We start from the raw sequence: 27,586 nt of genomic DNA on the forward strand, positions 1-27,586 counted from the left end.
TTCACTAGTCTCCAGTCGTACTGACTTTCTGGATGATTTTAGAATGCCACGTGCCCTTTTCCTCCATGGCTTTTGCATCGACCAATCCCTGAGCCTGGAACATGCTTCTCCCAGCTCTTAACTGGGCTACCTCTTTTTCAACCTTGAGCTCAAGTGTCACCTCCTCAGAGAGGCTTTCTTTGACCAATCTACCTAAAGTCAGCCCTTCTCTTTTCTACTTCCTTCTTAGCCTTTATTGCAAGAAGTAATTATTTCATTTACAGTTGTCTCTTAAATAACATGGGTTTGAACTGCGCAGATCCACTTATATGTGGATTTTTTTCAATAGTAAAGACTACAGTACTATATGATTCTCAGTTGGGTGAATCCCCAGATGCGGAGCCTTGGATACAGAGGAAACACGGATATGGAGAGCCGACTATAAATTATACTCGGATTTTCAACTGCGTGGAGGTTCAGTGCCCTTAACCCCCGTGTTGTTCAAGGGACAATTGTATTTATTTGTTTAATTGGTCTCTCCTACTAGTCAGGCATTGCAAAAGCAGACACCATGTCTATGATTTTCACCATTTTATTGGTGAAATAAATGCTTGTATAGTGCTTGTATAGTACTGAGCACGTCACAGGAGCTCAATAACTGTTGCACGAATGAATACAGGCTCTTTGCTGGAGATAACTCTGCTTCCTATTATGTTTTCAGTGAGACTAAATAATATTGTGCAACAGAACTGGACTGGAAGCCAAAGACTAGGGTAATAACCTCTGCTTGGCCACTATCTGTGATCTTAGGCAAGATCACAAGAACTTTGGCTTTTTCATCTGCGTCCTGAGACTGTTAGCATAGATGATTTCTAAAACATCTTTTATTTCTGCAAGTCTATTAAATATATTTGTAATTTATTCCTTATTTTCAAACACAGAGATCTTGGGATTAAATGGAGGTTAGAGAAGTAAGTCCTAGGATCTCATATGAAGAATTTTCCAAAGCTTTAATGAAAAGGTTCCACAGAGATGGCTTGTCTTCTTAAAGAGCGCAGGAGATTTTACATATTTATATTTGTTTACACAGCCTTCTTGGCCCCAAATTCCCCAAATTATCCTTTGGTGATAAGGATGCCTTCTACCACCACCACCCTGGTACAGGGAGGGTACCTTCCCCTGAGATTTATCTCCTGCTTTCCTCCAGTGGAGGGTAAGAGTGTCCTTCTTGCACTGGTTGTTTCTCAAGTACCTTTAATTCAAAATAATCAGTATGCCAAAGTGGCATATTTTGGGGTGACATATTCTGAACCTCTGCATCCCATTACAGAGTCAGAAGGCAAATGACCATTTAGTCCTCACCAGGCTCTTGATTTCTTAGATGCAGTATGAAGGGCAGAAAAGAACTGTTACACTAGGATGCCGGGGAACATCTGGACAGAAAGATGTTGTTAGATGCTATATGTAACATAGCCCCCCTCTACCGCGTGTTATTCAAAGCTAGTCCTGGAAATGAGCGAGCACCAAAGCATACACTGTTAGGCACCCTGCCTGTTACCGTGCTCTTTTGGGGTAAAGGCATTTTAAGCCCTTAAAGAGATATACCTCCAGGTTGTTTCTACATAGACAACAGGGCTAATAGCTAAGGACACTCATTTGCAGATTCAGCAATAAGAGACATCCATGATGTAGCACATGAGCAGCTCAGGGCAGGAGTAGGGATGTCATCGCAGGGCGGGTGTAGGTATGGGAATCGGTTTTCAGCGTGCAGCCGGTTGCTCTCACCAAGTCAAATCCCTGCCGTGTCCCTTCTCTACTTTTGAAAAGATGGTTGTTAATTTCTGATTTTTACTTTGCCCATCTTCGTTCCATGGCACGTCTCATTTTTCCCACCTCTGTGTCAAAAGGCAGTATGTGGACAGTCCTCCAGCTTCAGAATCCGTGTAGCCACACACTGGCTTTCCCTTCTTTCGCCCCCCTCAGTCCCCCACCACACTCACAGAGGGACCGATAGACTCGAATCAAACTTGGCTACCCTAATTTGGAAAGTTGTCAGCCCCTGTTCTACACAATGTCATTTTAGGTTAAATGATGCCAAGTGGTTATGGGTGTGTAAGAGCATTAATAAACACCATTTTTGTATTTATATGTTTTTCAGTTTACAAAATGAATGCTTTCACACCCATTATCTCTCTTTAAAGGAAAATAAGTATTATTTTTCCATTTTTTCCATAGGGTTATTATTAGTATTAGCATTAGCATTTATTCAGGTACTTGTCTTCCTTTTTTAAAAAATAACTCCTTTGTTTTTTGGGAATGGAAAGGAGATTGGAGGGTGTGTGTGTGTGTGTTTGAGCCTAAAAAAGCTGAAGAAGATAAATTCAGGGTCAAGAAAGTAACAGGAAATATGCTTGACCGAAAGTTTTGTTCGGCAAAATACCCAACCAGATTTAAAAAATCAAAAAAATAAAAACCAGGAATGGAAAAGTGGGAATGAGGTTGTTGAAGTGAGAGTAATAAAAGAGTCCATCTCTTTTCTTGTGTTACCACGGAATGTGTGTATTTAGGTTGGTGTAGTTCTAGTTTGACTTTATAGTGAAAATAAGCGATCTGGTATAAATTACAGTCCTTCTGGGCTGAAACTGATGTTTATTGATTAGTTAATATTGTGTAGACAATTTATTTCCTGTACATCTTGCTACTTAGCAAAAGTGTGATTCTGCGACAGGAAATGAGACATAGAAAAAATATGATGGAACAGCTGGACTTGAGCGTTTATGTGTGGGAGGGAAGTTAGTGGGAGCAAATTTCGTAGATCCTTGGGTCAGCCCAGTGATTGCAAAATCAAATAAGTGAAACCCATAAAATCAAAGTCTGTAAAGAATATACTTGTGATGGGAGAGTTTGGGTTTATACAATTATAACTTGGTCTCAACAGTAGAAAAGTTGAGTGCAGTTTTTGGTTCTGACCCCAGCCCTACTAATTAGGAAGTCTGTGATCTTGGGCAAGTCACTTAAACTTGCAAAACTTCAGTTTTCTTAATTGTAGGAATGGGTTTTTACTAGAACAAAGGAGGCATTTATCTCAGGTTACCTAGGATTGTGCCTGGGGGCATAGTATGTGCTCAGCGTGATTTTAATAACTTTTGCTTACCCAGTCCTACTGGTGGTGAAGTTCTTCTAAGCCCTTTGCGTGTATTATGTTATTAAATCCTCTCAACAACCCCTTGAAACAAGTATTCTTATTATCCTCATTCTACAGATATAACTGAGACACAGGGAAGGTAGGAACTTGCCCAAAGTCATACAGCCATTGTAAGTGGCGGAGCTGGTATTCCAACCCACATTGTCTGGCTCCAGCATCTATGATCTTAACCACGATTCCATATTGCCTCTCCCAGTAGTTTGTAGAGTAAAAATAATGCAAATGACATTTAAATTGTGATAAGAAGAAGCCCTGGAAGATGGCACAGTGAGTAGCAGTATCAAGGATCTCTTACCCCAAATTTCAATGAAAAAATTTTGAAATAGTTCCAAATAATGAAAGTGTTCCCCAGGAACCAGTTCCCAACACCACCACCAAATCTGGGTATTCCCAGACGTGGACTTGATGTTATGAACATTGTAGGATAGGGTAGAGAAGAAGCCTTCCTCCATCTGGTATGTTCTCAACCATTAGATTCTACACCATTAGAAAGTATAATATTTTAAAGCAGCCTCAGAATCAGACCTGATTGGTGGCCTCATATGCAAACTTGTGAGAAGAGGTTTTAAGTGGTCTATACTTAACCTGTCCTGAAACACAAGAAGCAGCTTGCTCCTATGAGATCTGGGTCTAGCTCCAGACTGAGGGAATTAACCTGGAGGCCATTTGTCTGGGGCTTAAAAGTGTCCCATTGTAACAGGGGAGACAAGGAAAGCATGATAGCAGTACTTATATCAGAACTAGTAGAATCTCAGGCAAAAAAAAAAAAATCAAAGAGGAGTATTTTATATCCACCAATAATCAAAAAACAGTCTTAAAAATTTGTGAATACCACTACATCAAAATGTATAAAGAAAACAAAGCCCTATAGGTCTGTAAGAAGAAATTGAAGCAAATAAAACTTCTATGAAAGACTTGAACACACTTCAGTCAGTAGGAGCTGCACAGCAGAATTAGTAATATTACATTAACAGGTATTACTGAGCATTGAATTTTGACGGAATGTAATGTCTTTTCAAGCATTTATGGACCATTTACAAAAACTGATTCTATGCTAAATGCCAAAGAATATTGTAAGAAAAAAAAAAAAAAACCTCAATAAAACAGAAACCATCAGAAGAGATCTCGCCCTGCAGCTGCACCCATCCATTCTTTGCTCCCTCCCATTACAGAGGCACAAGTGTCTGTCTTCCTTTCCAAGGCTAATTAATCCCTCCATCTGTGTCCTGGATTCCAGCCCCCTCTACTTCCTCAGGGATCTCATCCCACCCATCATCCCCTCTCTCTTCTTTATCCTCTCTTGTCTCCTTTTCCCATCAGGGTTAAATGTGACCAGATGTCTTCCATCTTAAATAGAAGTATAATTTACAAAATATGTGTGTGTGTTTATATGTATACGTATATTAGTATGTGTGTGTATATATACATCTTTTAAACTCCATATCTCCAGCTACCACCCTAATCTTTCACCTACCTTTATTGACAAGTTTTGGAAAAACTGTTTACATTTCCTGTTTCTACTTTTTTGTCATCATTTATTCCTCAAACCACAGCCTCCTGTGCTTACTACCCAGTTGAAACTGCCTTTACAAAGCCCATTAACAAGCTTTTTACTGCTTCATCCATCAGCACTTTAAGCCCTCATCAGTAGAACATTTGGTACAGCTGACCCCTCCCGCCTTAAAATTGTCTACCTCACAAGGGTTCTCACTTTATTTCTGGTCAGACCTAGAATTGTGCCATTTCCTGCAGAACGGTAAAGAAATGCTGAAAAGTTTGTGACTACGGAACCATCCCTGCTTCCTGTCCTAAAGACCTGGAGTTTTCCCTCACCCTGGGTCAGTGCTATTGGAAACATATGGAGGCTGCTGGATGGGCACATTCTTGGGCCCCACCCTAAACTTCTGGGTCAGGATTTCTGTGGGAGGAGCAGGAATCTGTGTTTTAATAAGTTCCCCAGGTGATCCTGGGAGGCACTGCCCTGTAAAAGTACCACAGGGACGTCAGATATATCAAACTGTTCTGTAGGAGAGTTACAGAAACAAAAGGGAATTGCAGTTTAGGAGGAGAAGGCATTTAAAACTGTACAGCATAGATTACTTTTCCATAATCTAAGGACGTTGAATCCTTTCCCTACTTTTTTTTTTTTTTTGGCTACACTGCAGCATGTGGGATCTTAGTTTCCCAACCAGGGACTGAACGCGCTCCCCCTGCATTGGAAGCACGGAGTCTTAACCACTGGACCACCAGGGAAGTCCTAATGACATTAAAGCCTTATGTGGGGACTCTTACAGGTTGCTCCATCTTAGCCTTGCCCAGCTGCCCTGCAATGTGCATTTCCCCACGAGTTAGTACTGTAGGCGACTGGGGGTTCATTGCTCTCTACACACATTTCCCCCGAGTTTGAACCATCTGGCTAAAATAAAGTGCCGGGGGTTCTAGTCTAAGAGGTTTCACTTAAGTGTGTAATTGTCAATGGATGGTAGTTGGAACACACACGCATGTACACACACACACACACATACACACATACATGCACACACTTACACAGGATAAATGCTTCTCAAAGACACTATAGCCTAGTTCACAAAGATTTTCTAAAAGAGTGCTTAGCCCGGTTGATCTACCCAAACAGGATTTCTTCAGCTCAAGAAAGCTTTCTAATTTATTATTTTCAAAACAATTTTTTGTTACATAGATGTCTCTTTTATTTAGACCATTTATTTTTTCATAATATTGACTTTTTAAAGCGTTCATCCCAGTTGTCTTACAGCATTTCCCATATTCTGGGTTTGTCTGATTACCATTTAATTTGTTGATCTCCCTCAAGTATTTCCTATAAACTGAGCCGTGAGGTCCAGGGCTTGATTAGAACTGGATTGAACATCTGTGTGATGTCAGCCTTCCCAATATTAGTAATGCTATGTTTGATCACTTGTCTAAGGTGGGGACGTACAGATCACTGTTATGTAGATCCATGTTTCCTTGTAAGAAACCTGCAGGGTGTTATCTTAAGGTGTTGAATATTCTGTTTTGCAACAATTTTTCACATGATAGGTTTAGCATCTATTGTTGCTCCTGGCTTGAAATAGTACTTAACACTGGGGTTTGGTTGCAAATGGTAATTTTCTAATTCTATCATTACCTCTACATTTACTTGCAGACATTCTTCTGTAAAGAAGCTCCCCAGTCATTTTTTTCATTTCTCACTCTGTATTCAGGGATTTTTATTTATTCAGTGTTTTATAATATTATAGACAGTATTCATTTGGGGCCTCATATAGTCCAAAATGTGGCCAATGGGGGCAGTTCAAGGTGACTCCTTTTGACATAATTCCGTTGGATTTTAAACACTGCCTTGCGTTCTAAAACAACAAGGTGTTTTAGGCTCTCTTTGAATTTTTTTCCTTCTCCAGACCTAGAATTGCCTGTATTTTCATGGAGCCTTGGTTCTTTTCAGTGGGGAATGGTATTTAGAGCCCAAGATACAGGCAATACTTATTATTCCTGAGGAATCATTGCTTCCAGGCCCTTTTCATTACAGAGAACTTTGAAAGTACAGAAGAGAGAACAATGAAGACTTCACATCTATGGGCCTATTTAAAGTTTATTTTATGGTTTCTTTATTTTTATCATTTTTAAATAGAGGTATTTCTTGACAGAAGTCAGAAGCAAATTAAAAGTTAAAAAGTTGTCTGTACTCTGTGTTGTTCATCAACATAATATTATTGACTCTTCTACCTTAAATAATGACACAGTGAAGTACATGTGTTTGGTTACTGGCCTTAGCATTTTGGTCAGCCTCAGCTTACTAAGAACTGTAGTCATTCTGACTCTACTTGGGAGATCCTTGTCACCCTCTGTTACTGTAGATATCATCTTAAAATCTGAAGCCACTGGAAAATTTCCTGAATAATTAAAAAAATAACATTATAGAAAAAAATCAGTGCATTTTTTATTGTATAAAATTTGGAAAATACAGAAAAAACATAAAAAACACATTGAGTATGATGTTAGCTGTGGACTTGTCATATATAACAAATATATATGCCCTTTGTTATTTTGAGATATGTTCCTTCTATGCCTAATTTGTTAAGAGTTTTTAATCATGATTGAATTTTGTCAAATGCTTTCTCTGTGTCTGTTGAGATGATAATATGATTTTTTTCTTTTATTCTATTAATGTTATGTATCATATTTGTTGATTTGTATATGTCGAACCATCCTTGCACCCCAGGGGTAAAGCCCACTTAATCAAGGTGTATGATCATTTTAAAGTGCTGCTGAATTTGGTTTGCCAGTATTTTATTGAGACTTGCTGCATCTACAATATATTCATTAGGGATATTGGTCTACAGTAGTTTTTTTCTTCTTGAATTTTAAAGTAGTTATATCATTTACAAATAAGGTTTTTTAATTTTTTTATTTCCAATATATATTCTTCTAAGTTATTTATTTTCTAATTACATTGACAAGGATAAGAATGTGGGGAAAAAATGATGATGATAATCTTTGTTTTGTTCTTGATTATGGTGGAAATAATTCTAATGTTTCACCATTAAGTCTGCTCATGGCTTCTGATTCTTTATTAAATTGAGGGTGTTTTTTTCTATCTCTGGCTTTGAAAGGAATCATTGTAATGCATGTTGAATTTTGTTAGCTACTTTTTTTTTTTTTGAATTTTAGAATTTTATTTATTTTTTTATATAGCAGGTTCTTATTAGTGTTAGCTACCTTTTTTATTCATTAAAATGATCATAATGTTTAACTCATTTGATCTGTTAATATAATCAATTATATTAATAATTTTCCTAATGTTGACTCAGTCATTCATTTTTATAATATGCTCTATTTAGTCATGATGTATCATTCTTATGATAGAGTTCTGGAATTTATTTGTGTTATTTTATTTATTATTTTTACATGCACAGTCATAATTAAGATTTAGTTCACATATTTATTTATGTGATCTCTGTGTTTGGTTTGGGTACCTGAGTTATTTTAGCTGTGTATCACTACTGGGAAACATTCATTCTTCCTATATCTGCAACTTACTTGTTTGCTTAAGGTTTTGCAAAACTCATCCAGCAAAACATTTGGGCCCTGGTTCTTTATTTTCTTTTTTTTCTCTTTTTCTTTTGTAAATTGTGTTTTTAGCTTTTTAAAATGGTATTTTAAAAGTAACTCATCAGTACATTTTCATTATAGAAAACTCAAAATGTGTAGAACTATGTTTCCCTTCACGCACTCCTAGAACTCTTTTCTTTCCTCAGAGGTAACCACTGTCAGTGGTTTGGTGAAAGAGAATGGAGACTTTTTTTTTTTAAGTATTGTTTATTTACTGGACCTGGGGCAGATTAGATAGACAACCAATTTTAAATTTACATCTTCTAACTCAATTTTGAAGTGTTTTCACACACACATGCACACAAATTGGCATGCAACAGTTGTCCTAAGGTAAAACACAGTCACCTTAAACTGTTGCAAGTATTTTCACCCAAGGTTGAAAAATTGTTTATCCTGAACATGAAAACCTGTAACAAATTTAAATTAATTATATAAAACTCATTACTTGTAGTTTTCCCCTTGCAAAGATCCAAAAATAATGTACAAGTAGCTAATATACATCAGTCACAACATAATCCTGGATCATCCCCACACCAAAACTAGATGCTCCTTTAATTTTAAACCCATCATCAGAAGCCAAGAGAGAGTCATTTTGTTTTATACAAAACAAAATTCACATGTGCCAAAAAAGAAAGACCCAAAAAAACAGAAACAAACACCCTAGTACTGACAGTAATGTTCAGTACGCTAATTAAACAGTGGCCAAAATGCCTTGATCAAAAATAAAATAGTGGCTGTATATCACTGCAAAGAAATCCAAGAGGCGTTTAACCCTTTGGCATCAGAAATCTAGATTTTTCCAATTATGTGAATGCATACCTCCTCCGTGCCAAGAGTATAGAAAGTGGATGAGCCAGCATAGAAAGAAAAAGAACCACCGTTCACTGCAACACCCAGAGAATTGGCTTTAATAGAAACTTCTTACAAGGTTAGGCAGAAACCAAAAAATGGTTATTAGCTGCTTGTGTCAACAATTTTAAGTGGAGGTGATTGAGTTCTAAGGTTCAAAGTAAAACTTTAAAGGGGAAAAAGTTTGTTGGTTTAAGTCTTATCTTTAAAGCAAAAACAACATAGACAAAGTATAAAAGTACCAACCTGGTAGCATCCTCTAAGTCACAGAGCTCTGCCATTAGGCTGGACAGAAAATGTCAAGGTTCAGATTGTTGTTTCTCATAAGGACTCAACAAAATGAATCTTTAATGACTTGAACTGCAGGATAAGGGATCCCAAGAATGCAGTCATTTTAGTAAAGTGCTATCAGTAAAGTACTATGTTGAACAAACTGCATTTTATTATGAAAACAAAAGGAGGGCTTCCCTGGTGGCACAGAGGTTAAGAATCCACCTGCCAATGCAGGGGACATGGGTTCGAGCCCTGGTCCGGGAAGATCCCACATGCCACGGAGCAACTAAGCCCATGCGCCACAACTACTGAGCCTGCGCTCTAGAGCCCACGAGCCGCAACTACTGAGCCCTCATGCCACAACTACTGAGCCCGTGCGCTTGAGCCCGTGCTCTGCAATGAGAGAACCCATCGCAGTGACAAGCCTGCTCACCACAACAAAGAGTAGCCCCTGCTCACTGCAACTAGAGAAAGCCCACGTGCAGCAACGAAGACCCAACACAGCCAAAAAATAAATAAATTAAATAAAATAAATAAATTTATTAAAAAAAAAAAAAAGGAAAGAAGATATAATAAGGACTATGCACCTATATTCCACTTACAGTGTTTGAGTTCTGGAAGGACCTGTATATAATGGAGGAAGAATTCAAATATGAAATCATGCCAATCACATGTCAAATTTCACTATAACTTTCCTAAAGAAGTGTTTTCCCCCAATATCTGTTAATCACAAAGAAACAGAAGCTGTGAATGTACAGTTTAGAAAATAAAAACATAGAAACTAATGACATTATTATGACCAAGACGTTTGGTAAACAGTGAATTATGAGTTCGGGATCATCAGCAAAAGGCTTTTTAAACAACCCTCCGGACTTCAAAAAATCTCTTCAGATAGTAGATCTGTCCCAGTGTCATGGCAACTAGAACAAGAGCTTCAAAGAAGGGCCAAAGGACCACTCTGCTGTTTGTGTTGTCATTGACTGCTCTGTGTATTCTGTCCCAAACTTCCATGTATTCCTGTTCATGCTTTACAGCTGTCATCGCCACTGTGAGCTCATTAATCGTTTCTTCTAGCTTGTTCTGGTGAGCTTCTCTTTCCATGTCTTGTTGTTTGGGGGCCTCCCCAATATCAGTGGTGAACATCACTATCTTTGGAGTCATGGTGGATATCCTATTGCTAAAACAAAACTTATGCGTTCCATCCATGTGAGCAGCAAATGTGTATTTCCCACTGGACTCCCGGTCTCCTTTATAAATTCCTTTATTATCAGGCCCTGTAATCTCCACGACGACGTCCAGGAAGCCGCCCTCTGCCACCTCGAAGATGAGGCCCATCTTGGTGCCCGAGGTGACCCGCTCGAAGAAGCACTCCTTGGCATGCGCATCGATGCCGACGAAGTAGCCCGAGGCCGTGGCCAGGAGGGCGGCCCGGAGCACCAGCAGCTCAGCGAGTGTCACCATGGTGGGGCTAGGACAGAAGCCAGGACTGGGACTGCGGCCTCCAGAGCCACCGTCGCTGCTGCCACCGCTGTCGTCTCAGCTGCCGCCCCCTCCGACACTTATTGTTTAGTGGGCTCAGGCTTTCAGTTTTGCAAAATGAAAAAAGTTCTGGAGATAGGTTGTGGTAATCTGTCTTACCCCATCCCCTGGCAAAGACCATTCTACTTTCTGTCTCTATGAACTTGACATACCTCATATAAATGGAATCATACAGTATTTATCCTTTTGTGACTTATTTCACTTAGCATAATGTCTTTGTGGTTCATCTATGTTACATAGCATGTGTCAGAATTGCCTTACTTTTTAAGGCTGAATAATATTCCCTTGTGTATATTTACCACGTGATAGATTTCCACTCATCTGTGGATGGACGCTTGGGTTGCTTCCACCTTTGGCTGTTGTGAATAAAGCTGCTGTGAATATGGGTGTACAAATATCTGTCTGACTCCCTGCTTTCAGTTCTTTTGGGTATACCCAGAGGTGGAATTGCTGAATCATATTGTACTTTTATATTTAATATTTTGAGGAACTGTTTTCCATGGTGGTTGAACCATTATTTTGTATTTCCATCAGCTGTTCACAAGGGTTCCAATTTCTTCACATCCTGACCAACACTTGTTATTTTATCTTATTTTTTAAATAATGGCCAGCCTAATGAGTGTGAAGTGGTATCTCCTTGTGGTTTTGATTTGCATTTCCCTAATGATTAGTGATGTAGAGCATGTTTTTGTGTACTTATTGGCATTTGTATATCCTCTTTGGAAAAAAGTCTATTCAAGTCCTTTGCCCATTTTTAAATTGGGTTCCTTTTTGTTGTCATTGTTTTTGAGTTGTAGGAATTCTTTATATGTTCTGGATATTAACCAGAACATATCTGATATGTGATTTACAAATATTTTCTCCCATTCCATGTGTTGCCTTTTCACTGTATTGATAGTACCCTTTGATATGCAAAAGCTTAATTTTGATGTAGTCCAATTTATTTATTTTTTTCATTTGTTGCCTATGCTTTTGAAGTCATATTCAAGAAATCATTGTCCATATAATTGTTTTTTAACTTGCTTTTTTCATTAATCAATATATATGTTGGCAGTCTTTCCACATCAAGTAATGTGACTTCCACCAGTCAGAATGGCCATCATCAAAAAAATCTGCAAACAATAAATGCTGGAGCGGGTGTGGAGAAAAGGGAACCCTCTTGCACTGTTGGTAGGAATGTAAATTGATACAGCCACTATGGAGAACAGTATTGAGGTTCCTTAAAAAACTAAAAATAGAACTACCACATGACCCAGCAATCCCACTACTAGGCATACACCCTGAGAAAACCATAATTCAAAAAGAGTCATGCACCACAATGTTCACTGCAGCTCTGTTTACAATAGCCAGGACATGGAAGCAACCTAAGTGTCCATCGACAGATGAATGGATAAAGAAGATGTGGCACATATATACAATGGAATATTACTCAGCCATAAAAAGAAACAAAATTGAGTTATTTGTAGTGAGGTGGATGGACCTAGAGTCTGTCATACAGAGTGAAGTAAGTCAGAAAGAGAAAAACAAATACTGTATGCTAGCACATATATATGGAAGCTAAAAAAAAAAAAAAAAATGGTTCTGAAGAACCTAGGGGCAAGACAGGAATAAAGATGCAGATGCAGAGAATGGACTTGAGGACATGGGGAGGGGGAAGGGTAAGCTGGTTTGAAGTGAGAGGGTGGCATGGACATATATACACTACCAAATGTAAAATAGCTAGTGGGAAGCAGCCACATAGCACAGGGAGATCAGCTCGGTGCTTTGCGACCACCTAGAGGGGTGGGATAGGGAGGATGGGAGGGAGATGCTAGAGGGAGGAGATATGGGGATATATGTATATGTATAGCTGATTCACTCTGTTATAAAGCAGAAACTAACACACTGTTGTAAAGCAATTATACTCCAATAAAGATGTTAAAAAAAAAATGTGGCTTCTTATCATTACTTTTATCAGTTGTAGAGTATTCCTTAGTATGGATATACCATTGTTTATTTAACCCCTCCTCAAATGGTGGATATTTAAATAGTGTTCATTGCTTTTTTTTTTATGTATGTATGTTAAAAACAAACAGAAAATCCAGAAAGGATATTTCTCAAAGTGTTAGAAGTGATGATCTCTGGAAATAGTTTCATTTTGTCTGGTATGCTTTTTTGCATTTTCTAATTTTCAATAATAAATAGGTATTTTTATTTAATAAAACTTATGAACAAGTCAACAAACATAGTGACATCCTTTGATCCAACAATTTCACCCCAGAGGCTCTCAAAACAAATTGTTCTCTGTAAGTTAAACAAACAAAACACAGCATCTGCTTGCAGTGATTCATATTGTTGATAATGTACTAATATCATTTAATAATACACTTAATGATCAAATAGGGGACTGGGGCATAGAATTTCATATGCCCTTAGATTATTATGTGGCAATGAAAATTAATTTCAAAATGTGTAACGGCATGAAAAAAAAGTCTACAGGGACCAGGATTTCCACTAGGTAATTGTCTAGGCCAGGTATTATCAAAATTTTTTGGTGCAGGACCAGATAGTAAATATATTAGGCTTTGTGAGCCATATTGTCTTTGTTACAAATACTCACCTCTGCCTTTGTAGGGCAAAAGCAGCCTCAGATGAATGGGTATGACCTGAGGGCCCTAGTTTGTGGACTCACTCAAGTAGACCAGTGCATTTATTTAAACTTTTCTTTAATGTTTTTAAAAAATGTATTTAAATGAAATTATGTGATTAGTATTAATATGCCTTATACACAGTAGCTGCTTTCCAAAGATTTCTTGACTGAAGATGGAAATGAAATCTAGTTAAGAACACTTTACAGACGCTCCCAGTTTTGAGTTGCTTATTTTGATGGCCCTTTAGTGCACAAGTCTTATTACATTTGTCTTGTGTTCTTTCTTAGGGGAAGAAAATGTAATTGCTGTTCCTTTGGGAAGTCGAAGTGTGAGAATTACAGTGAAAGGACCTGCACATCTCTGTAAGTAGAATTTAATCTTAACATGTTTTTCTTTCCTGAAAAATTATTTAGCCAAAAAAATTATATATTTCTTTGTGTTAACAGGTAGGTAGATGAACTTCTACCAGTCTGAAATAGTCTGTATCACTAGGGAATGATCTATGACCCTGAATTTTTTAGTTCTCATGCCCTAGTGGGAAATTAATCTCCTCATGGGAGAGGAAATCAAGTTATATGTGAAATAAACTATTTTTTATGTGGAGAGTAAACTAGGAGTCTAGAGTCTTCTGGCGATCTTAGCAGTTTGGGGTAAAAAATAACAAAACGAAATTTAAAACACAGAGCTGTATCAGTGAATATAGCTGACAAGTACACGCTCCGTTGCCAGCATATCACAACCTCAGGTCTAGGGGGCACTGAAAGTAAACACTGGTTTCCCAGAATAGTAAGAGTCTGAAATAATAGAGGATTGAAATTGTATTGTTTCTTTGGCCAAAGTCACATGGCATCTTTCTGTCTTAGCTTTTCTGGTCTCTTAGGACCCAAAGGAACTAGAAATACCAAATTTTGTCTGCTTCTCTCCCAAGGTTTCCTGTGGCCATAGGCAGGACTTTCTTAGTCTTTTTCCCCGGAAAATGAGTTTTTGCCAAGACTGAGCCCCTGGCCTTGAAGAAGCTTACTGTGTTCAGCTCTATCTTTCTGTAAAAAGTACGAAACACTATTTGTAACTTTTAAAGCCACACAAATCAAGGTCTACCGGATTAAAATGTGACATATTTTGCCATTTTTTTTCTGAGCCACCATTCTTAGATTTTCAAATCGTAAAAATTTCTCAGGGACACAAGCATTTTTGGTAGCTTTTAAATGTGTTTGTCCATGTGTGTTATATGTGTTTGTATATTTTGGCTGTAGTACCGATAGTCTAACCAGAAATGTCCTTTGAGAAAAGTTTATATCAAAATGTTTAAGGTCACCAAGGGTATAGATTAAAATCTTGGAAAAAGAAAGAAATTCTTTAGTAAATTATGACCTAAATTAGGGAAGCAAGAGAATATCTTTAGGGCAATGAGGGTGAACAATTACTGGAAAGTCTTTTTCAACCCTTACTTTATTATATGAATTATGACTAGAAGAATGTGACTGATGTATTTAACTAAAATATTGAAATGTTTATAGCCATATAATGGTCAGTTCACTCAAGGCTTTCTCTACAATGAAGCATCAAAACATTTTTTAGGCTTCTTTTTAAAATGACTTAAGGCCCACAGCTCTTGATGAGAGTGAATCTTTATCCTTGTAAATGCAAACTTGATGTTTGAGAACAGGTGAAAATCATTTAGATCCAAATTTTGTGAATCATTTGAGTGATCACATTGTAAAGTAGCATCCTGGATTCAAAACTGTGAAGTGTTGAACATTCATAGCAGCATAATTCATAATAGCCATAACGTGAAAACAGCCCAGATGTCCGTTAACTGATGAATGGATAAATAAAATGGGCATATGTGGAATATTATTTGTCTCTAATAAAGAATGAAGTACTGACACATGCTACAATAGACATGATCCTTGAAAACATTATGCTAAGTGAAAGAAGCCAGTCACAAAAGGCCACATATTTTATGATTGTCTTTATATAAAGTGTCCAGAGTAAAGCAAATCTAAGGAGACAGAAAGTAGATTGGTGGTTGCCTAGGGCTGGGGTGAGTTGGGTTGGTGGCAGGTCTGGGGTTGTTAACGGATATGGGGTTTCTTTGGGGGGTGGCAAAAATGTTCTAAACTTAGATTGTGGTTATGGTTTCCCAATTCTGTGACTATGCTGAAGCCATGAAACTACATTTTAAATGGGTGAATTTTATGGCATATCAAAAAGATGTTTTAAAAAATAAAAAAAATTGCAGTGACTGGGCCTGATTTTCTCGTGATACTACAGACAATTCTTTAACATTCAGCTCTAAAAAGAGTTTTATAAGCTCTAAAAACAGAATAAGTACACAGTAAACAGGTTAGGTAAAGATGAATACTTTGAGGTAGAATATTCATTTACATACATATATGTTCTGGCATATTAAACATAACTTTATACTCAAGACTGGCATGGTTCCAAGAACAGAGCTCGAATATATTCCCTTTTCTCCAAAGGTGACAGATCTGTTGCTTGGAATATATCTCCTTCTGAACAATCTCAAAATTGGCTCTAGAAGTGTTTCTGAAAGCTACCCTTCTCTGCCAGTGAATAGAATGAACTGGCTTTATTTACAAAGGATTTAGTTACCATTTCTGAACACCTAAATATAGAAGCGGCTTTATTTTCTTGATTTACACAAGTGTTTTCTTAATTTTTTATTCGAAGATATATTCCTGAAATTAAGCTCACTTTGCAGTAATAAATCGTTCTTTTTAAGATCCATATTAACTGCCACCCTCCAAAAGGCTGCATCGTTAAGAACTGAGAACACCCAGTAGCATACTGTTAGTCTCTTTGCTGTGGAATGGAATTTAATTACAGAATGTCCATCTTGCATATCGCCTAGAGGTGTTTAAATACTGAATTTCTAGTCCTTTTGCAAGCTTGGCTTCAGCATTATATCAAACACACAGCTCCAGATTTCCCTAAAATTTCAAAAATGGAAACAATAAGAGGGTTCCTGCAAAAGAGATTTTATTGTAGCAAAACTTCAGCGTTAAATGTGTTTTGACTAGCAATAAACTCGAGAAGCCAAGATGCCATAAACTGAAAACCTCCATTATCAATTGTAAGAATTGGGATTTTTTTTCGTCCTCTAAGTGCGGTCTGACGACCATATGTAGAGATGTATTAATATAAACATGAACCCTGAACATAATGACTAATCAAAGGAAATGAATAGTGAATAAAGTATGCATACACTATAATATACAACTCGAAGCATAAGTTTGATGTATTTATAACCAAGTTAGCTGTGCTAAATGCTCATTACATGTTTACCTAACAATACTTTTGTGGCCTTCTTAGAATTTAAGGAGACCTCTTGGGATGATTAGCATGACCCTGTCTCTTTTGAAAGAAGCCTGGACGGATACTTCTCAGGGAAAGCCCTTCAACTAGAAGCAGTTAGCAGCATTCACCATTTTTCTAGTCATTTCTTTTAAAAATAACAAGTGTGGATCAAAATATTTAAAGGTACCATGGTAGACTTGAGTTGTGAAGGTTTGGGGATTTAAGAGGGTCTTGATTTCTGATCCTATTTTTTTTTGTATGTGATTTTATTTATTCTCACAACAACGCTAACTTCATTTTTCAGATTAAGCAACAAAGATGAGGGGATTTCCAATATATTTCTTTGTTGAGCCAGCTAATAAATTCCAAAGCTTGTTTGTATCATTTCTTTTTTAGATTCTGCATATAAACAATATCATACGATGTTTCTCTTTTATCTCTTTGAGGATACAGATCATCTCTTCCTTGGCTCTTTGCCACCTCCATCATTTTAAGCCTGAAGAGGAGAAAAAAGGCAGCAGTGGGTAGCAAGAAAGGAGGCTCTTACCCTCTGCCTTTCACAGTGGTGGGGCTGTTTATAGATTTCTTGGGGTCTCCACCCAGCACTGTCTGTCTTGCTATAGAAACCGCAGAGGGTCTGTGGAAGCTCAGAGAATTAAAGGGCTGTGTGTGCAGCTCTCATGAGCTGTGAATTGCACATTACAACACAGGGCTGCAGTACACACATGGGGTGCTAGACACTAATAAAAACTTTAAAAACGTATCCATAAGTCAACACATCATCTGAATTGTTGATTTTCAAAAACTCCTTTTCTGCCAATTTAAGAGGCACAGGTGCTAAGGAGAAGCAAGTTTACCACCGATAAAAATGACAACTTTTAAAGAGCAACACTGACCTCCACTTCACTGTGAATTCATCACAGGGGCTTTGTTAATCCAAACTATCAGAATCGTTTGCATCCATAAACCATAAAAAGGTGGCTTCATCAAATCACTTCCCTTGTCTTTATTGACCACCCACTTCTGACTCAGGTTACACAGTTGAGGTCAGAGCACCTGCTTTAGACCTCCTATGTATGCAGCCAGGGTTTGTGACCCAGAGAGTGGGAAGCCTTTTGAAATAATTGATATAAAGATATTTTATGAGAATTGGAGAAGAGTGGTTTGGGTAATTCACATGCACTTGAAAACTGGTTTTGCTCCTGTGTTCTCACATCCTTGCCACTAAAGATCTTGGACACCTTTGAAGTAATAGAATAGACTCAACGTCAAAAAACAAAACATCAAAACCAAGCTAACAGGTTTAAAAGATGGATGTCACACTGGTCTTCCCTTCCCCCCAGATCACGTTTCCAGATTCTGACACCCCCTGCCATAACTCTGCAGCCAGATGAAACTTGGAGAGCTTTGATCCAGAAGGTTAGCGCAGTGGTAAAACAATCACAGCCATCGAATCCATTGCACTCTATTTGAATTTAATCAAGTCACTTCAGGCTAAGTCTCGGTCTAGAAGCAGTGTTTTGCATGCCTTCTTCTTTGCGTGGATGGAACTTGTCCAGCTTCATTTTGTGTTTTGATATTACCTGAATGCTTATGATTTTTCCTCCTTTACTTTTAGAGGGCTGATTCATCCAGGGTGGATCCCTCTTACTATCTCCAGTTTCCCATCTCATTTTTACTGACAGTTCACTTTCTAACACTCTGTTTTATATCTTCATTGGAACTAGGAAATGAATTTAATCTCACACTTTCCAAAAATCTACTGCGGTCATGGAGATCAGGGCCAAAGTGGTAGGGGTTTTGTGTGCCTGAGAGTACCCAGCATTATTCTTTGACTGCTAATGACTCCTGCAGATCAAGGAGCTCATGTCCAGCCTTTGAATTTTCCCAGAAAAGTTCCCAGCCTGCCTGTCAGGGATAATCAGGGATGTCTCCTAATACCTGTTATGCAGTCTGCCCAGGGCGCTTGAATTCCTGCAGCTGCTCCGGTGGCAGAGAGAAATCGGCAAAGGATCACCACCGAAGCACAGCACATATGGATTGCAGCTTCATAAAAGCTAGATCATTTTGTTGTGTTTTTATCAGCTTTTTAAGTTTGAGACGGAATGGAGTTCTGGTTCTGTTGTGTCCTTTGTTCGAGATGGTTAAAGAACCATTGAATACCAGTGAGTCAAGTGTAGGTTTCTGAGGAGCAGAGGACCTGGGAGATTGTCTGCTCTGACTCCTCGTTTTAGAAATAAGGCAATGAAAATCCAAGGCAGTGAGTTAGGAATAGATCTGGAGCCAGAAATGCAGGTGGACCAGGTTCACTAAGAATGGTGACATTTACAAAATGAAAGAAAAAAAAAGAGAAGGGAAAGAAAGAAATCACTGAAATAAGGTAGAAGTGGTATTTTGGTTAAACCGTTGGCATTGTTCTGTAAGAGATCTAAAAGCACTACTGTTCCTTTAAAAGCTAATGTGAATAAAGAGGTGACACATGAGAGAGGTCTTTGTGGTGATGGAATAGTTCTGTATTTTGGTTGTGGTCACGTGTGACAAAATGGCATAGGACTCTATGCACACATTGTACCAATGTCTGTTTCTTGGTTTTGATATTGTATTATAGTTGGGTAAGATGTAACCATTCCATTGGGTAAAACTGGATGAAAGGTACACACGACCTCTTTACTGTTCTTGCAACTTCCTGTGAATCTACAATTATTTCAAAATAAAAAAAAAATTTAAGCAAATTTAGAGTTTATTGTGGTTTTGTCTAAATAAAAGTCTAGGCTTACTATCTGAATGGGTGAGAAAATGAGTAACATCGCTTTATTTTAAGTAATAGCTACATCATGAAAAAATATAAAGAAAGAGATGTTTTCTTCTTCCCCTTATTATAGAAATGACTCCAAAGAGTTGAGTAGACCTAACTGGACCTAGCACTCTTGTTTGCTTCTTTTTATAGATAACTAAGAAGCTTATATATTTATTCTACCTATTTGAATCAATGTTTGTAAACTGAGTGGATGTATTGATATTGTGTTGATATCAGATGCTATTACTTGTAGTAAAATATCTTTTGGAATAAAATGCTTTTAAGATATTCTCTCACTGAAACTTTATTTTTAAATTTTAGTCATTGAATCAAAAACACTGCAAGGAAGCAAAGGAGAGCACAGCTTTAACAGCCCTGGAGCTTTTGTTGTAGAAAATACAACAGTTGAATTTCAGAGGGGCTCCGAGAGGCAAGCCTTTAAGATTCCAGGACCTCTGATGGCTGATTTCATCTTCAAGGTAGGATGAGCCTCTTCATAAATGTCATGCATCTGGGGCCCCGCACATCTTGAATTTTAAAAAGAACACGTTTGTTTAGTAGGCAGCCAGTGACTTTTTATACAGGGCATGTGTCATTAATATTTTCACCTTGACAGTCAGTTCTTAAAAACTGTTCATCTCTGTAAAGTAGTTTCTGTTCCCCAACCCCAATAGTTAAGAAACAAGCTTCACTTTTATAGGGGAATGATTGTTTTTGCATGTATAACCTCTAGTTGCTGTGTTCAGTTTTAAACCTCCAGATGGATTTCGGTGAAAATGGTCAGTGGTTAAATGCTCCATGTCTTAAACCACGACTGTGCTATTGCTGTCCTTGCAAAGGGGAGCAGAGAAGACAGAGGCCCCCTTCCTTAACCCCCTTCCCTGTTTCCTCAGCAATGTCTCATAATGAGCCCTTGTCCGGACACCTGTCACGAGGTCCCCTCACAAGAATTCTTCTTCCCTTGTAACCACGACTCTGTGTTTCCTCTCTTGGGTGCATCGGGGGCATCTTCCTTCACTCAGAGGATATGAAATGTAGTGGCCAATATATTTCCAAGGTGACACAATCTGAAATTCTTCTGATAAAACTATAAATACCTAAGATGTGCAAAAAAGGGCATTTCAGTGGATGATTTTGTCCTATCCCTTTTTGGAAACTTCAAGATAGAAAGGGAAGAAAGAAAAGAGCTCTAATTGCCAGGTATTTCTTTACCTGTGAAAAGACCCAGTGCCCTCAAAAGAACTGTCTGTGTTCCACATTAATTTGTCAAAGAGTGTTTCATTGAGACATCGGTTGTGCCAGCAGAGAAATACATTTGGAATTAGATGAGAGTTGCAAACTGACGTCCTGTTTACCTACAGTGTGACCAGCCAAGGTCGGTCTGGGTGAAGTTGTTGTTTTGAATCTTTGGGTTTTAAATAGTCAACCTTGAAAAAAACAAGAGATTATAATATTAAAATACCAGTATTTTTTCCTGCTTCTTTTTAAAAATGGGAAGATCTGACAACTAGCTTGCATGTTGCCATAGCGATAATTGGCTGCAGCTGGGTAACAGCAGCCTTTTTATTAGGGCACACATCCTCATTTGCCAGGGTCCACACCAGGCCCTAATGTGTTCCTGACATTGAAGGTGTAAGTGTCAGTTGCCGTTCGTAGACATTTAAGTTGCCATTCCTGGACATGACTTGCCATTCCTAGACATTGAAATGACTTCTGTGTCAGACCCTCGAAGTGTCAACCCAATGTAATTATTTGACAGTAGCTTTGTGAAAGGCTTTTGGGGAAGCCAGCTGTCATCTCTCTTTCCTTCTATTCTCTCTCATCCATTGTTATACATAAATTCTGGGCTTGGTTTGCTTCTCTTAGGGTTTTCCCATTTGATGCTCAAGTGGTAAAACACACACACACACACACACACACACACACACACACACACAACCTTTTTTAAAATTCTCTTCTCATTCCTACTCAGAAGATCTGTATTCTTCTTAAGTCAGTTTGAAGATATCTGACCAAGTAGGAGACATTAGTACAGTGATGGGATGGGACAAATAGCCACAAAGGTTAAAATTTTAAGATATTGTTTGGTGAAAGTATTAGCATGGAAAATGTACTGTTTATTGATCCCATGCATAAAAACATATACAGGGGGCTTCCCTGGTGGTGCAGTGGTTGAGAATCTGCCTGCCAATGCAGGGGACACGGGTTCGAGCCCTCGTCTGGGAAGATCCCACATGCCGCGGAGCAGCTAGGCCCGTGAGCCACAACTACTGAGCCTGCGCGTCTGGAGCCTGTGCTCCGCAACAAGAGAGGCCGCGATAATGAGAGGCCCGCGCACCGTGATGAAGAGTGGCCCCCGCTTGCCACAACTAGAGAAAGCCCTCGCACAGAAACGAAGACCCAACACAGCCATAAATAAATAAATAAAATAAAATAAAAAGCATATACACATAAACTGTTTACTTCTACAAGTGTATGTGTACACACACACGTGTATGTATATGAATATGTGTGTGTATACATTTTTTTTTAATTTGAGAGGATACATTCCATACTGAAAACACTGAGGAAACAATGGCTATTTTAGAGGGGATTGGTGCTTTGGGGGAGTGATCTTAGTTTTACTTATAATATTTTAATACTTAAAATAATTCTTAAAAAAAGAATACAGTCATATATCACATGTGTAATTAAAAATTACTTTACATCTTCTTGCCCTAATTATATATTCACCTCTTAGAATGCATTTTAGCAGCATGTTGCCACTGTCTGAATTTGTACTCAGCCTTCTATTTTCCTGTCTCGGAGTTCTAGTTTTCTCAGATTTAATAAACAATTCCGGGCTTTAACTTCAATTTCTGGAAAGGTTTTGATCTCCCTTGACTGGAAAGGTTTTCTTTTTAAAAGAAAAAAAATATATATATATATTTATTTATCAAAGAGGGTGTTACACACAGCTGTCAGACTCATGCATAAATAGAACCTCATTTTCGTGCCTACAGCCATTTTCTTTCATGAACATGGTGTGCTGGGTGGGAGAGAAATTGGCAAAATCAGAGACACTCTGATGAAGCAAGAATGACTCTGATGGTTTTCCCTGCCTTATAAGCTTGTCCAAATATTGTGGGTTTCTAGGAAATATCCTTTTCCATTAGTTACTTTTTTTTTTTTTCCTCAGAGCACTGTAGTATTACCCAGCCTGTGTTGTTACTAAGATAAGGAACTCTGCTTCTATTCATCTCTGCTTGGCCCAGGATGCAATCAAGGGATTGCTGTCCTTTGAGTGGGAGGTTAAAAGTGTGTGTTAGGTCCCTGATGATGGTCAGCCATGTATTTCATTGTATCTCTTTCCATTCCAATCAACCAAGAGCAGCTGAATTAAAAAAAAGGAAGACCTGGCTTCAACCTGAGAGAGAATGTGAAAACCAGCTCTGCCCCCGAGTGCTAATTTCGCTCAGTCATGGGTGCACTGAGATATAAAGGCACCCTCTTTTATACTGTTCCTAGATTAGACCTCATTTCATGGACTTTTAATAAATGGACTGTTGAAAACGACTATATTCTGACGTAGAGAGTAAAATATGAAGGCATCCATGGGATGTTAGAGTCTTTTGTGGTTATTGTGTGGATTCTGAAATCTGGCAACTCACTGCACCAGTGAGACAAAATTTCTTTTTTCTACTTTTTCAGAAGCTATATTTTCATGATTGGACCATTCTTGAAAAGTGCACTTTTTCTTCTTCCCAATGGGTTTCTCACTATACATTCTTATTTTCCTGAATGATCTGTTTCTCATGGATGACTCTTGTTACTGTGTTACTGAGTCACGGGTATTTTGCATGAGAGCCCCTGAAGTATTATTTTGCTTCTGCAATATGTGCATGTTGCCACCAGGGAGCAGTAGAGAGTCTTGAGCCAGTGGTTGATGCTGTATGCTTTGTTGATTGGACTGTAAGAGGCACTGTCCATTCAGTGAGAATTTACTGAATATCTGTGAGTACTGATACACTGTACTGATATACTTGTGCATATCTATTTTCAGTATATGCTTATAAGAATAATCTAGTAAAATAAACTTAAATGGCTTTGAGAAAGACATCTCTTTCTGTGGTTAAGTATTTTAATTATTGCTGGTGGCTTTTCCCCTCTTTAAAAAACATGTCCATCTTCAAGGAAAAAAAAAGTTTCTCTTCCTCATGGTCTGAAATCTTCCTCTTTCTCCCATTTGGATACTTTGTGTTTCTGTAGGAAAATGTTTTCTGATTTCTTTTCCCATTAGTTTTCAGCTAGGCAAGCCTCTGTCTCTGGTTTCCTACAAACACAGCTCCAGATATTTTGTATATTTTCTACCTACAAAGTCTTTCTTTTCTTTCTGGGAAGTTATGATAGCATATCTAACTTATCCAGGGCCGAGAGGACTTGAAACTGCCTGTTTTCCTCTCTCTCAAAGAGAAGATTTCAGCCTTGCAATGTGATGCAGACGCTGGCTAAATTCATATGTTCACAGGTGTTTCAAAACACAGCAAGACACAGTTTTTAGAGTCTGTGCATGTGTTAGTTTCCTGAGGCTACTGTAAAAAAGCACCATAAACTGGGTGGCTTAAACAACAGATGTTTTTGTCTCACAGTGCTGGAGGCTAGAACTCTAAAATCAAGGTGAGGGCAGGTCTGGTTCCTTGTAAGGGCTGTGAGGGACAATTTGTTTCGTGCCTCTCTCCTAGCCTCTTGGATCCTCAGGTTTTCTCCCTTTGTCTTCACACCACCTTCCCTCTGTGCATGTCCACCTCTGAGCCCAAATTTCCCCTTTACATAAGCATGCCAGTCATACTGGGTTGGACCCACCTTAATGACCTCATCTTAACTTGACTAGATCTGCAAAGACCCTATTTCCAGATAAGATCATATTCTGAGGTTCTGTGAGTTAGGACTTCAACATATGTTTTTGGGGATGGATACAATTCAGCCCATAACAGTGTCTAACAGAAAAGAAAATTTACCTATTTCATCATGCCTCCCAATCAGAATTCCACCTCATTTTAAGCATTTGCCATGAATCACAAAGGTAGAAACTGTTGAAATATTACATGATAGTTACTATAATGTAACTGATGCTATATTTTACTTTATTTATTTATTTACTTATGCTATTTATTTACTTTATTTATTTTAAACTGATGCTTATACACAGAATGTGGTCTGTTGAGGGAAATTTCTTGGTTAAAGCAGTTCAAATACTGTTCTAGTAGTTACCATAATTCACAGCTGAATTATTGGTGTAATATATACACAAATATGAAAAAAAGAGTTTTACAGAAAAATCTATTCCATAAATTTTGGAAATTATTTAGAAGTGGCCAAGTAAGGCAGTTGAGTTTGAATTCATTTTCTTACCATTGTTATAAAATCATTTTCCTAACCAAACAGGAGTAGTATACGCTTGTAAATGTTAATATACAGTTCCCTTTTGCCATTCTGTACTTGACCATCTCCCTTGTCAGTGGACCTATTCACCCTGGGGGTTTGAAAGTAGTGGTTAATGATTGGGCTGTTGTTAGCAAGACTGCAAAGAGCATTCATGTTCAACTTTTGATTATTAAGGTAGGATTTTCTTTTTTTTTTTTTTAGTTTAGACTTTTGTCTTGAACGTCAGGCTTATGGAAGGAGATAAGCCTTCTATAAACTGATTTAGTTCCCATACCATTTCAACACTAAATCAAAGTGTTTCTTCTGCAATATAGAGGATGCCTGTACCCCCAGTAAGGCTGAGCTGTGGACTTAGTGTCCTCAGCACCCTACACTCAGGAGGAGCATCCATTGTAGGGGGACCCCAGCCAGGATGCGGAGAGTCGGCTTCCTCTGCCTCAGGGCATTGTGGGTAAAAGAAGAAAACTGGGGACAGGATGGAGGAAGCAAGGCAATGAGACGTGGATCATGACAGCAGTCACTCTGCAGAGCAGGGAAGCGTATTAAGTAGGTTTCAAAGCTAAAGGCAGAGGAGGAGATTTGCTTCACTTTTCATTCAGAACCCAAGAGGAAAATGCCTCCTAGGGTGGCCATCTCCATCCGCCACTGGGGGAAGCTACCTTGGAATGAAATTGGCATGAGTGCCGTGAAATGTTTAGTCACAGGTTGCGTCTGAGTTCAGCTCCCCGGAGTCTCCCTCAGCTCTTGTGTGGCATGGAAGGTATCTAGAAAATTCCATGTACTCTTGGCTGGCCAGCCTTGACATGGTGGGGGCAAAATGACCCTGCAATGGAGGGGTAAATGTAGAGTGACCAGACATCCTAGTTTGTTCAGAAAAGACCCAGTTTCCACCTGCAGCCCTGACTTAATTCTTAGAAGCTCCTCCTTTCATCCTCAGAAACGTCCTGGCTTGGACAATAAAGCATCTGGTCTCCTTGGTAAGGGGCTGTGAGCCAGGCCAGGGACTGGGGAGGAGTCCCAGCCACACCACCGAGAAACTGAGCACAAGAGTAATGTGGACTGGGCAGGGCAACGGAGGAGGCCACCCACCCCAGCTGGGGAAGAACACAGCTGAGTTCACAGGCACTGAGGCTCCCTGTGGGCCTCCCAGTGGCCAGAGGGACAAGGGACACAGCTATGGGCCCAAGGACAGGATGAGGACCTCCAGGCATGGATCCGAGGCCTCTTTCCTTTCCCGCCTCTGTGAGGTCCTACATCAAAGACCACCATAGAGGAGATCGGTCTGGATGAGGGCACAGCAGAAAGCCTGGATACTTCCCCACCGGAAACAGCGGTACCTAAAGAGAACTCTTTAAATGAGTGAACCAGACTGACCTCCTAGTATTGAACTCCATTTAAGCTGTTTTCCCCTCCCTCCCTAGTCAGGAGGGGGCTTGTGAAGAAGATCAGAGCAGTTATAAGGAAAGAAGCTGCATCTCTGCGATTGTCTTCATAGAGTATGAGCACTTGTTGTGACTCTACTGCCCGGTCACAAAACACAAAAGCAAAAACAAAATCTTGGGGAGAAAAAGTTCCCTGCAGATTTAATAACTTCATTTTTCTAAAGTTTTTAGGATTGGAGGAAGGGGCATTATTATTTGTAGTTTTTATTTACTTTGAAGAAAGAATCCTTTATCTCCCATTTTGCCTATTTTGCTCTCTAAAATAATACGATATAATGCCAGCCTTCTTGGAATTGAAGAACAAATATCCAAATATGACTCCTTCCTGGAGTTTGGATGAAAATTCTCTTAAAATAGTCAGAAATTCTCAGTGGTAGTAACAGGGACTTTTTCCAAGGAAGAATGATAATACTGCATCATGTTTTAATGACATTTAAAGATATTATAATATTAATAGACCTCTAAACAATTGCATTGTCTTTTAAAATGACAATGTGGAGAACTAGAATTGAAGTTTCATCAGTATTATAAATTTAAGCGACGAGTAGTGCGTAGCTTGAGGAAAATATATGGATTGATTGATTTTTTTTTCAGAATTGTGTTATTACCAAAAAAAAAAAAGAAGGAGAGAGGACCTGAATAGACAGCTTTCCAAAGAAGACATACAAATGGCCAACAGGTACATGAAAAGGTGCCCAACATCATTAATCATCAGGGAAATGCAAATCAAAACCACAATGAGCTATCACCTCACACCTTTTAGCATGGCTATTATCAAAAAGACAAGAGAAAACAAGTGTTGGTGAGAATATGGAAAAAACGGACCCCTGTGCACTATTGGTGGGAATGTAAATTGGTGCAGCCACTATGAAGAACAGTATGGAGGCTCCTTAAAAAATTAAAAATAGAGTTACCCTATGATCTAGTAATTCTACTTCTGGGAATATATCTGAAGGAAACAAAATCACTGTGACAAAAAGATATCTGCATCCCCATGTTC

At 38.5% G+C, this 27,586-nt stretch overlaps 1 protein-coding gene and 1 pseudogene across 5 annotated transcripts in view; one reads left to right on the forward strand and one right to left on the reverse strand.

Annotated features, from left to right (window-relative positions):
• LOC309626986 (endophilin-A3) overlaps nucleotides 1-27,586 on the forward strand; it is a 651,420-nt gene that overhangs the window by 453,100 nt on the left and 170,734 nt on the right. For all 4 annotated transcript variants that reach the window (XM_082388458.1, XM_082388455.1, XM_082388460.1 and 1 more), the window contains 2 exons: nucleotides 13,890-13,964; nucleotides 20,042-20,199. In XM_082388458.1, coding sequence (XP_082244584.1) covers nucleotides 13,890-13,964; nucleotides 20,042-20,199 — 233 coding nt within the window. The remainder of the gene's footprint in view (nucleotides 1-13,889; nucleotides 13,965-20,041; nucleotides 20,200-27,586) is intronic.
• Nucleotides 9,970-12,641, reverse strand: LOC309627022 (transmembrane emp24 domain-containing protein 2 pseudogene; annotated as a pseudogene). Its single transcript has one exon. The product of its transcript is annotated as a transmembrane emp24 domain-containing protein 2 pseudogene (transcript).

The sequence above is a fragment of the Balaenoptera borealis genome (genome assembly GCF_965194805.1).
Source record: "Balaenoptera borealis genome assembly, chromosome: 3".
NCBI classification, from domain to species: domain Eukaryota; kingdom Metazoa; phylum Chordata; class Mammalia; order Artiodactyla; family Balaenopteridae; genus Balaenoptera; species Balaenoptera borealis.